This window comes from Malurus melanocephalus, unplaced genomic scaffold (genome assembly GCF_030028575.1).
Source record: "Malurus melanocephalus ecotype Western Australia unplaced genomic scaffold, MMel_1.1 scaffold_117, whole genome shotgun sequence".
NCBI lineage: Eukaryota > Metazoa > Chordata > Aves > Passeriformes > Maluridae > Malurus > Malurus melanocephalus.
The window spans coordinates 254,175-266,227 of NW_026623349.1; the positions used below are offsets into that span (position 1 = coordinate 254,175).

At 37.5% G+C, this 12,053-nt stretch overlaps 1 protein-coding gene across 5 annotated transcripts in view; it reads right to left on the reverse strand.

Annotated features, from left to right (window-relative positions):
* The window catches only part of AOPEP (aminopeptidase O (putative)), a 185,965-nt gene that overhangs the window by 21,336 nt on the left and 152,576 nt on the right, over nt 1-12,053 (reverse strand). For all 5 annotated transcript variants that reach the window (XM_057369987.1, XM_057369984.1, XM_057369988.1 and 2 more), the window contains one exon: nt 2,969-3,085. In XM_057369987.1, coding sequence (XP_057225970.1) covers nt 2,969-3,085 — 117 coding nt within the window. The remainder of the gene's footprint in view (nt 1-2,968; nt 3,086-12,053) is intronic.

Here is a 12,053-nt window from a genome sequence, read left to right on the forward strand (position 1 = left end):
TGTGATTAAGCCATCAGCACTCCTGGCTCTTGTGGCTCAGAAGTTATGCATTATGAATCAGAAATATGTTACTTAACTTAGGATTTATTTTTTATTTGTTTGTTAGTAGCATTCAAATCCACATCTTTCTTAAAAGGGAGGCAGATGCTGAGTCTACATATCTGCATTGAGACCTAATCTGGGAAAGGACTGGAACTACATTGAGTTGCTGAGGAGGATCCCTTGAAGAGAGATGAACCTTCWCATTCCTGGCCAAGGCTGACTCTGACCTCTCTCCCTTCCTGACTGATACAAAGGAATTGAAACAAGGCAGAAAACCTGCAGAAAACCCTCCTCTCCTTTCCCAAGAAAGACGAGACCCCTCAGGTTGTTCGGACTGGATGCGCATGTGGCAACGAGTGGTCAGGAGTACCAGACAGCGCCACTGGCTGGGGACAGACCTGCATTTTGCTGTGGGCAAGTGCAGATGCCAATGGGTGTGCAATGCTTTACTTCAACAACCATGGTCAATTTCAATTTCATACTACAAAGTCAAAACAAAGATGCTTCAGTGATGCACACASAAAAGCTTTAAGAAAAAGGAATCAGGACTTTCCATGCTATGCTTGTACAGGACATAAAGACCTTCAGTAATAACCTTCTGACTCCCAAGTGTGCAGATAAAACTCTATGTTTTCAATTATGTTTTAAACTTTAAATTTTAAGAACAAACTTTGTTGAAATACAAAAAACCACACTCCTTTGTGTACCACTCTCACATACTATTTTCCATAACACTACTAATCCCTATTGGAAGATTAATGTGAATTTAAAAGCTACTCTAAAAAAAACTTTAAAAAGTTTAAAAGCTTTAAAGCTACTTTTCAATAAGAAAACAAGTTTATTTCTTAACTTTCTGCTGCTGGATGAAACACAGCTGGCAACCTCACTTCCAAAAATCCTGGAATAAACCTTATGACACTGACAGTTTTCTTCTTTTCATTGGCCTACCTGCAAATTTTTTTATGATTTTATTTTAATGRTCCATTTCTAATGTTAAGTTACTGAGAACATTTGAGGATTGCTGTAACTGATTTGTGTGTTCACAAATTAAATCTAGACAAGAATAGGCTCAGATTGCAGTTCTTTGTCCCTGGGTCATGACAACAAAAATCCCCTGTGCATAYACATGAAGAAAGAGGCACAAACAGTCCTTTCCTCAGGTGTATGAGGCCGTGGGAGCTATTTCCTTTTAAAGGACTGTAGGTGTCTAGTGTCTAATGACTTGTAAAATGCTAATAGTAATGTTATCTTAGTTGTATTTCTAAGTGTGTTGTCTGCTAAGCCATTGGTTTCACCTTGTAAAATAAAATGGAAATTAGGTTCATTTCTTAGAGATCATAGTTTTGGAGTGAGTTTGTGGAGTTTTTTCAAGAAAAATTTGTGACAGATCATTTGCATACTATTACATAACACTGCAAGGAATAAAGAAAGAATGAAAGTGAAGAGAAAGGAAAAACTGGAGAAACTGAAGCTTGTGGGCTGGTGCTTACAATTCACAGACATGGAGAAGCAACAACACAGCTATTACTTTGATCTACCTCCCTATTAATTCCTCTTCCCATAATAGAACCACTGACATTTCACTGGTATTCAGATGTGATTAAAATATATTCTAATACCTATGAATAGAAATGTTGGTTCAAGTACTAATWAAAAACAAATCTCGCATTTGGAAAACTGTATCAACAAAAAGTAAAAAGGCACAGTAAACAATAGCAGTCTAAATGTTGTCCTTTTTGTTTTTTTTCTGACAAAAAGGTAGACCTCTGTTCTATCGATCTTTATGTTAAGGTTTGGATTTCCAAGTCTTTACAAGAATCCACACAGCAACTTCAACATAAGGGTAATGAGACATTTTGCTCTCTCCYTCAATTCTAATTATTGCCATAAAGTTCCAACTATACCAGGGTAAGTCAGGCACACTGACTTTCTGCAACCTTCTGCAAGGKAGTTTTCAAATAAACAGGAGCCAAATGTTGAATTTACCATATTCCCTCATTGCACAGTAGTTTAGTTATATGCTACTTCACAATTAACCTTCATTTTTCATATATACATATATATATATTCACATATACACACATACACACACACATAGATATATCTACAAATCTTTAATTTGCATCACTGATTTCACCTTCTTACCTCCCCTCCTGAATACTATGTACTTGTAGCAAAAGCTCACTCTAAGGGTACTTTCAGTTCCTACTTCTGCTGCCTTGTCAGAGCTCTCCCAGCTTGAGAAAACCATGGGACTTAAAACAGACAACTCTGCATRTGGTAATAAATGTTTGCCTCACAAAGATATGAAGCACTTTGGAAGTGGGATGCTATTCTTTACAGTATCATATAAAGCAGTGTTTTCCTCAGGGGCTATTAATGTCACTGGCACTTACSAGAAGCAACTGTAAAAAACTGACTTCCCATTGAAATCATGTCCCAAAACAGAAAACAGCATAGTCTCTATGGAAAGCTAATTTTTCTAAATCCTGATTGAGACTTTGAAGCATGCAAAGAGGAACAATACAAGCTGACAATGGGGAGGAATAATTTTAGATTATAACATGCATGATTACATTTGGAGACAGTATCACAACAAACTGGGCTCTACCACACAGTCAGCCTAACATAGTGAAAAATGTAGCACCTGAGCAAATGTGCTGCTGAGGTACATGTACAATAGTTTGGACACCTGGGCTGCTCTGTACTTTACTACCACAGTATGCAAACACACCTCGACAAACRCCACCTACACAAAGCACACAGAAATACTGAGTCATTAAGGCACATGAAGATACAACATACTGGAGTTAAGATCATCTAATTTCAGATTCCAACATGGAAAAAAAAAGAACTGGAGTGAGCCTGATTCCTAGTCAACAACACAGTGGCGTATGTTAGGGAGATTTTTTTTTAAGTAACTTACCTCAGCATCTTGCTCCCGGAGCTGGTATGTTTTCTCCAAGCACTGCAGTATTCTAGGACACAGCGTCTTCTCCTCCAAAAGCAACTCCAGAAGTAAGACCAGCTGGTCAGGGAGAAGCTAAGAGAAAAAGAAATGCCATGTGTGAATGAAGATCTTTACTGGCTGAGCAATATAAATGGAAACAAACCAAAGAGGACAAGATTGTGATAACCTGTGTACTTCCAGCATGTGCTTGAAATACAACTTCAACCTCCAACTGGTTCTAAAAACCTCAGAGTTTATGTATCTGTGTTCTGAAATACCATGCTGGGCACAATTAAGACTCATTTTCCATCTTGGAAKAAATAAAAAAGAGAACAATTTACAGCATGTAATTTGAGGAATCAACTAGGCATATGAATGTATATTTTCGGAGCGGTATTTCTATCTGATATACAAGCATTTGCAGGATACATTTACAGTGAACAAAGAAACACAACRCAGAGAAGTGACCCACCAAACAAGTGTTGTAACAACACATTTTGAGGCATATTTTAGTGCAATGAGTCATAAACCATCCATCCCTTCTTGGGAAATATGCATGAATTTTCTGTTTGTAGCACATACAGTGTAATATCCACATGTGATTTATATTCAGTAGTTAGTTGCCTGACTCCAGAATCTATCATTTTCAATTGTAACATAATGTAACCTTAAAAAAAAAAAAAAAATAAAAGCACAAGAAGTCTGTTGTAGCAAGTGCTTAAGTGCTTTGTTTAATAGGCTTATTGGATGAACAAATAAATAATTCAAACAGAACTCRGAGAGAAATTGCACCAGCTGCCAGGAAATATCTATTGGAAATTCAGGCTCCAAGATGATCAGTCAGAAGTTTGCTATATGCCCCAAAACTTCCCCCACTATTCCTCATTGTAGGGCACCAAGGGAGGAAAGGGGAAGGGAGAAAGAATGTCAGTAAAGCTTTGCACACAAAAAGAAACCAACCCTGCTCACTTCTAATGTTCTTGTGACAGCCTAATGAAATAAGACATCCTGTTACTTTGACACTATTTCCAGCTTTCACCACATTTGGCAATTTTCTGTTCCCACCTTGATGCCTGTTCATGTCCCCTTTGCTGCGTCAATGTGCTAAGCAGGGATGAAAARGTTAGCTACAGGAAATGCCTCTTCCAACAACACATCCCACAGTCAGAGCTGTTTATGTGGACTGAACAAGACTGTAYTCCTCATCTCTGACAGCAAGTCCATGAAGATATCAAGCATCATCTGAAAAGTCTTAATCTTTAAAATGTTTACGTTAACAACTAACTTAGCAACATGACATTTTCTTCCCTTTTGAACTCACATAATTAATAACTAAATCAGAATAAAGTGGAAAAGAGATCTCTAGGATGTTAATGCTTTGGTTTCTTTGCATTTTGATTTCCTTCCATTTTTTATTAGCAAAGTTAGTTGTATTCTTGAAGACTGAAAATACCTCACATCTTACTAACTCTTATTAGAATATTTTGTAAGTGATACCAAAACCTGACAACAAAATGGAATCATTAAATGGGTCAGATATTTAGAAATATTGAACATTGCATTTCAGGACAACTACTAAAATGGCATCTCAAAATGTTTATTAGTCCAACAGCAGCTGTCCTCGTGGTTAGTGAGACAAGCTAAAAAATAAAACAGAGAAAGCTTCTGAGAAGTGGCTCTGCTTGGAAACAGAATTAATTCTGAACACTAATAAAATATGAAATATTGCAGAACACCACACACAGAAAGGTAACTTCTGATTCAGAAAGCTTTCCCTGCTAACTAACAGCAGCAGAACAATACTTAATTTGTAGAAACTATAGAACAGCTGCTTGAATACGTAGGTACAGAACARCTGTTAGTTCTTATTTTATAATGTGTCTCCAGTATAATTGCTACACAGATTCACCCACAGAAAGCTATTGTTTAAGGTAACATTACAGCATCTCATTGAAGCCAACAAAAGAGCAGCAGCAGAGCAGCAGCCATGCCCTTAATTTACATCAGTCTAGTGCTGCATCATGGCTGAAGTTATTTTCAGGATTACAGGTTAAACTCTTATCAGTTTTCATTTGAGACTGAGGACGCACGTGGTGAGATTATTGAAGTGTCCTGTGCAGGGCCAGGAGCTGGGCTGGATGATCCTTCTGGGCCCCTTCTGACTCGGAATCTTCCATGACTCCATGAATGAGAGCACGGCTTCTGCTGTTTTCTCACATTCCAGCTGCCCGTTTGCAGCTCACGGATGAATTACAGTCCAAGGCAGGAGGCAGCGAGCACCGGCTGCCSGTGGGGCTGGCGCACCTCTCCCTGCAGCGGCACTAGTGGGCGCAGCTATTACAGTTTGTTCTCCGGCTCCTTTCCAACACACATGAAAGAAGGAACATTCTCGTCTACGTTTTATCACTTTCTTTCACTTCAAGAGACTCCGCTTACGAGAAGAACCTATCTTAAGCCAAGGGACAGAAAACTCCACCAAAGTCTCACAATAAAATTCTGCTACAAAATTCATTCAGGTGTGCAGAATTTTCCTTTCCCCGAACACAACAATATGAGTATCACTATTGCCAAACCAGTCTTTCAATAGCTATAAATTAGCTTAAAAGAAATGCACTTGAATTTTCTGTCAGAAACCCCACTCATTATTTTTTGTTTTCCCCTAACCCTCCTAATTTGTCTTGCCCACCCGTTACATCGCACCTTTCATAACAGCAAAATTTTTCAAGGGTCTATGCTGACAATTTGCAAGTTGCTTGCCTTTTGCTTAATGCAAAGAGGCCCTTGCTTTTAAGTGCTWCCTAAACGTAAATATTGTAGAGACCTACATGCACATTTATTTTCAAACACTGTGGAACCACTTTCCTTTACAAAAACTCATACTCGAAGGTAAATGCATATTGAATATCTAACACCCATAAAAAGTACACAACACAGCTACAGCAAGTTACACCAGGATAAACATCACTGTATCAAGGTGTGTCTTCATGCTGAGAACATTCAAAAAACAACCATAACATGGTTAAACACAAAAAGTCTGTGTTCCTCATAAAGTAAAATAAAATGAAATAAAAATAACCTCCCCACACTCTGAACTGTGTAAGAGAATTCTCAATCAAAATTTTCAAATATGTGTGATTATTAAAGCAGATCATTTTAATCAGAAAATATGGTGAGGATTAAGAAACAGCTTTCATTACATCAGTGACTGCTGCAAAGCATCTATTTATATTGTAAAGTAGATAGTTCCTGTCCCAACGTATGCCTGCTGCATGGAAATCATACCACTTTTCTCAGAGTTGCCCCTCCCTCAGTGATGACTACTGACACTGCAAAGTGGAAATAAATTAGTATGTTGTGATCATGCACACCAGAGGTTTTTAATCATGTCCCATGTAATTAAACATCATCCCCTCTATAAAGCTGTAGCCTAGCACTGTATACATTATCTTGCCCATAAGACTGTGAGACCTCTCCTCCAACTCTTCAGCCGTCCGTTTTAAAGAATTCACTTTGTTCTGCCCCTAAACAACCATTTATTCCCTGCTTACACTAATTTATCTGATGTGGTGCTTTAAATAACATGGCTGTTACCCTTAAAACAAGCTGTAAATTATAGGGAATATCAAAACTGGGTCTATATCTGAGAAAGGCAAGAGGAAAGAATTAAGGAAAATATAACCAAATTGAAAATATAACTGAGATTCACGTGTATTAGATCTGTGGGAAGTGAGGAAAGAATACTTTGTATTTTATTCATAGAAGTGCACAAGACACTTCAGCCATTATACTGTTACAAGATTATCTAAAAACATTAGTGGGTTTGAAAGGTTTTCTACAAATAATCTGTGAATGAAACGATGAATTTTCTGAGCATAATCCCTAACCTGTAAAAAGCACAAAGAAAACAAATCTTTCCTCTTCAAAGATCTGGTATAGCACTACAGAGGTCATCGACCTCACATCCCAGAAGACCACCCACGCGGAAGAGGGTATTTATCAATTCCTACATTAACAAATGCAATAAATGCCAGATTCCGCCTTTATACTAGAAGAAAAAATTGCCACTGAAATATTTGACTAACCTTTCACAGCCATGAAATGTGACACAGATACATCTACTTGAGTATCCACAGCACCAGCACTTGCGCTGCACCCCTCCGCCAGGACACAAATCACTGAAGTTGTACAGCTGGTATGTTGAATATCCCATTTGCTCCTGCCTGCACTTGAATGAAGTCATTGAAAGCCTCCTTGGAGGGGAAATCTGCCTCAGACTAATGCAGCAACCGATTGACAGTGGCGTGATTTCTATTATTACTCCATTATCACACTGGGATCTGTGCCTAAATGAGCATACTTCCTCCCTGATGCCATTTCCTTTTATCCTGGCTCTAGTCTAAAAGTGGATCAATGGGAGTAATATATATGATGTCACTTCAATTTACAGCTACTGCCTCCCTCTCTCGCAAGCACAAATAGATCGATTCTTCCCAAAAATGGTTAAGAAATGCACGGGGAGACTCTTCGCCGAGAAAAGGGTTCTCTGCTATATTTGTCTGTGTAACCACAGCAAGGAACTGTTTACACTGAGCAAAAAACAGGGAGGAAAGGAAAAAAAAAAATCACTACTGTGCACTGGAAAATGCTGGCTGAAATACAAGAAAAACAAGGCCTAATACAGAATTAAAGAATTCTGACCTTTGAAAATTACACAGAAATATTTAAAGTTTCTAAGGCACAGTATATTTATCCTGTATTTCTTTGGTGGAAGATAGTGTTGTGTCCTATCCCCAAAAACCTGAAATCTACTTTCATTTATATATTTATGAAATTTTCCAAAGTCAAACCAAATACCTTCCCACTCCTCTCTTAGGAAAGAAAGGGAAAACCCTCACCCCATAGCTCAATTCAGACAAAATTTGAACATGGAATCATTTAGGCTGGAAAAGACCCCTATGATCATACCACATCATACCCCTTAAGTCCAACCACTGAATAAACTGCCATGTTCATAACTAAACTATGTCCCTAAGCACCGAGTCTATATGTTTTTTAAATACCTCCAGAGAGAGTGACTCAATCTTGTGCAGCCTGTTCAATTTACTCATACATTGCAGTCAAGAAAGCAATGCTACTAGTCCAGAAGACAGGATTTATAGGTCTAGCCCATCTCAGCATCTTAATTCCACACTGGCCAAACAAGTCTCTGAATGGACTAGTTTTATAAACTCTTCCACCACCTTGAATGCCCATTTCTGAAGGCTGGAACTAAATAAAAACTTTTGTAAAACAACTCCCCCCATTCCTCAAACTGTCCAGAAAATTGGTAGCTTGAAAAAATCAAGAAAATACTATTTGCACAACAATGTCTTAAAACAGATTTTGACACTGTTTACCTCAAACAATATTCTTCAGAGGCTGATCAGCATAGTGACTTCTTTTAAATGAAAACAAGGCACACWTTTCCCCCCTTCAGGGGCTAAAGTGTACTCATATCAAGTAACATACTAATTCAATAAAAATGTCCACACTAACAGTTGTTAACTGRTGTAGTGTAATACACTACTGAAGAGAGTTTAACTCTAAAAGAACTAGTCTGCTGTTTGATTAATATGCAGAGAAAAAAGTATTCTGCAGCTGACATAAAAATGCTTTGAACTGGTTTGCAAATTAAAGCCCATCTCTGCCAAATTTCACAAATGTGTAGTGAAAAAGACAGTCCTGTTCAACTTCATTTGGGTCAGTTTGTTTGACTTCTCTCTTGATGAAAAGTCAGGTCCCCTTCCAATGTTTATGAAAGATAACTAGTCCTCACGATATTTAAAAGCAAAATATCGCAGTCTGAAACACATTCTCATCTAGATATGAATTTCACTTGTATGATCTCTTCCCACTCTGTGCAGTTTTTCTCAATCTCTCTCTCTTCAGACTTCTCTTTCTGTGCTCAGCAACTCATTTTTCAACAACCATTTTAAAAACAAAACCCAGAAATTGTACCTGGCAATTTTAATGAAAAAGATATTCCTAGGAACTTTGCTTCAAAAGCCTTTATTTCAAAAAGTAATAATTCCAACAGGTTCATTAGCATTTCATTTGTGTTATACTTCAAAATGCTTTTGCTGGGACATTTACATCTGGCATCACTAACTTCTTACTGGTAGGACATAAAATTGACACTGAGACCAATTTATTTAATAAACAATTGCACTGGCATTTTGTTCCCAGTTACTTTCCTCTTTATAATATCAAAAGGCTTTTTTTTTTTTTTGAAAGCAGATAACTATGTCAGAAATAATTTTAAGGCCAATACCTACTAAAATACAAATGTTTGATTTATTCTGCCCACACATATGAAAGCATTACTGAATGAAGGACACAAATCCCTGTTTCACATTCTGTGTCTGATATTCTGGTTACACATTGCCACTAATGTTTTTAAAAGGCCAGCCACTGCTTAAATCCATAAACTGAAAATTTCTTTCTTATGCTKTAGTACAAAGTATTTTCCCATAATTTTACTTAATGGAGAGAAGATCCACTTATGAAGAAACTCAACATCTGCAATCTAATATAAATGCACTGAAATGTCAAAAATGATTAAACCTTTAAGATCTAACATATTGCTGAGCCAGCAAAATGAAAAACAGGTGGCTTCAGCTACAGGTTCAGTCAGGTTAGCAGAGCTTTTCTCAACCTTAGTTTTCTCAAAGAAATATTTCACTGCAGCTTTACCCTCAAGCATAATAATTCCCTTTTAAGCATAATAGACTATACATTCTCTGTTCTATGCAGATTATCATCCTTGACAGTTGCAACTACACTTCCAGGATATGCTGGTCCTGCTTTCAGATAAAATGGCCACATCAAGAGAAAGTGGACACAGRAAGCCAAATTCCACATCTCAACTCAATCTTCTCAGGATCATTACCTGAATGCACTGGGAACAGACATCACTGCTGTGACACAAACAAAAGTTGAAGCTAGCAACAGCAAGATCTTCAGTCATCCCTTCACTGGATCTCAGGAGTCCCCAGCAGTGGGGAGGTGATCAGAGTATCAGTCCTGTGGTTAGTGTTCTTCAGCTTGTGAAAGCACTACTGTTAAGAACACCTTTTTCATCTAAACAGCACACCCAACATAGGCACTTCAGGTTCAGCAAACTGTTCATCCAACTACAAAGAACAAAGCCAAAGAGACTCTTGTTTTATTTTCCAGGCTTTCRGACTACTACATTTTAAATTCATAAAGATTCATACAGAAGACCACCAAGTCTTTATAACTGGTGGAAAGATTTCATACCCACATTGTAGCAGATGCTGAAGGGCAAGTACTTGCCTCCTAAATTGTCCATCCAAAACAAAGGTCTCAGCTGCTCCAAATAATGTGCTGATGCTGATCAGTACCAGTAAAAACCATCTCGTCTTGAATGACTAGCATCTAGGTCCTCTGAAACCCACAGGCTATCAAGTGTCCTCTGAGASATTACAACAAAGTGGTAGACTACAGCAGACACTGAAAACCAAAGAGTTGAAGAAGCATAATGACTGAATATGAGCCACTACTCGTATGAGAACACCCTCAGCACCCAAACAGATTTCCTTTATTTTCCTCACTGTAAGTACTAGAAGAAGAAAGACAGATAAAAACCTGTGGGCCAAAGAAAATAATTATTTTTTCTAAGTTTTGATAAATTGCRTATTACTGGGCAAGTAATCTCATCACTCAGTACAAAAATGAAAAAAAACATCTCTTGAAACTAACCCAGGGAGTTAAGCTACCTCTTCAGTATAAAATATCCTTGCAATTGAACAGAGCAAGGGCCAACTTGAAGAAGCATGACCTTTTTCCTTGAAACTCTGGCACACATTGGGCCACTTCTGGAACAGAAATTTGTTTTGCCTCTACCTACCAATGCAAAATCAGTCATAGTCCAGAGTTCAGCTAGGATTGTTATCTTCAAGGAATTCACTACAAGTTTTCCAACTCTCTTATGGTGTGGTCAGGTCTTGGGGAAATCTCAAGCGGTTCACCAGAACATGTTSCTTCCTGATAAACCAAGTACAAAGGTACTAGATCTGCCCCAAACAGCTGGCATAATTCAAGAGAAAGAATCTGAAGGAGGAGACAGAAAAGAACTATTCTTTCTCTTCAAAATTTTCACCAGTATGGCTGTGCTGAAGAAAGTTTGATCAATTCCACTTAGCTCATGCTGAAGCTGCAGGATGCAACAACAATGCAGGGAGGGCTGTCTGAGATTCATCATAAAGCACTAACAATGTCACAAGYCTTCCTGGATGAAAGGATTAAAGCACTTCCATCGTGTAACCCTTTACTCCTGGAATCTTTACAAATCAATTCTCTTTTTTACCCTTTTTGATTTCAGAGCAACAAGTGATGAGGGCTTTCATTGTTAATGATAATGAATAATTATATTATAATGATTATAATTAATAATAATTTAATTATATGTGTCTTTTAGCATTAATCAAKAAACTTCACTTCCAGTCCAATATTTTCATTTTTTTTCGATCTGAAGCCTGGCTCTGGTGTGTGTGTCCAGTACAGCCTGTGCATACTCGCAATTTTTCCAACACACCACTTACATCTGTGGGGTTTTTTTGGAGGGTTTTTTGTTTGTTTGTTTGGGGTTTTTTTTTTTTTTTTTTTTTTTTTTTTTTTTTTTTTTTTTTTTTTTTTTTTTTTTTTTTTTTTTTTTTTTTTTTTTTTTTTTTTTTTTTTTTTTTTTTTTTTTCATTTCTTAAGAATGCAATTGAACAGACTGAGTGGACTCCAGYTTCAGAAATACACACTTATCTCCAAGCAAGTCTTCATCACAGACAACCTTAAAACCGATGTAATTCTAATAGTCTAAATCTAAGYTAGGTGCTGCTGGGAACCTGGAAAAGCAGTATGTAGGTTTTACAGTCATTAAACCATCCCTATTGATCAAAGATGCAGGGATGCCAATCCACCACCAACAGCTTCTAGAATTCTTTCTTTAACTAGGGTTTCACGTGTCCAGTTACCTGAGAGAACTCTTCCATTGTGGTGGAAAGCCGTC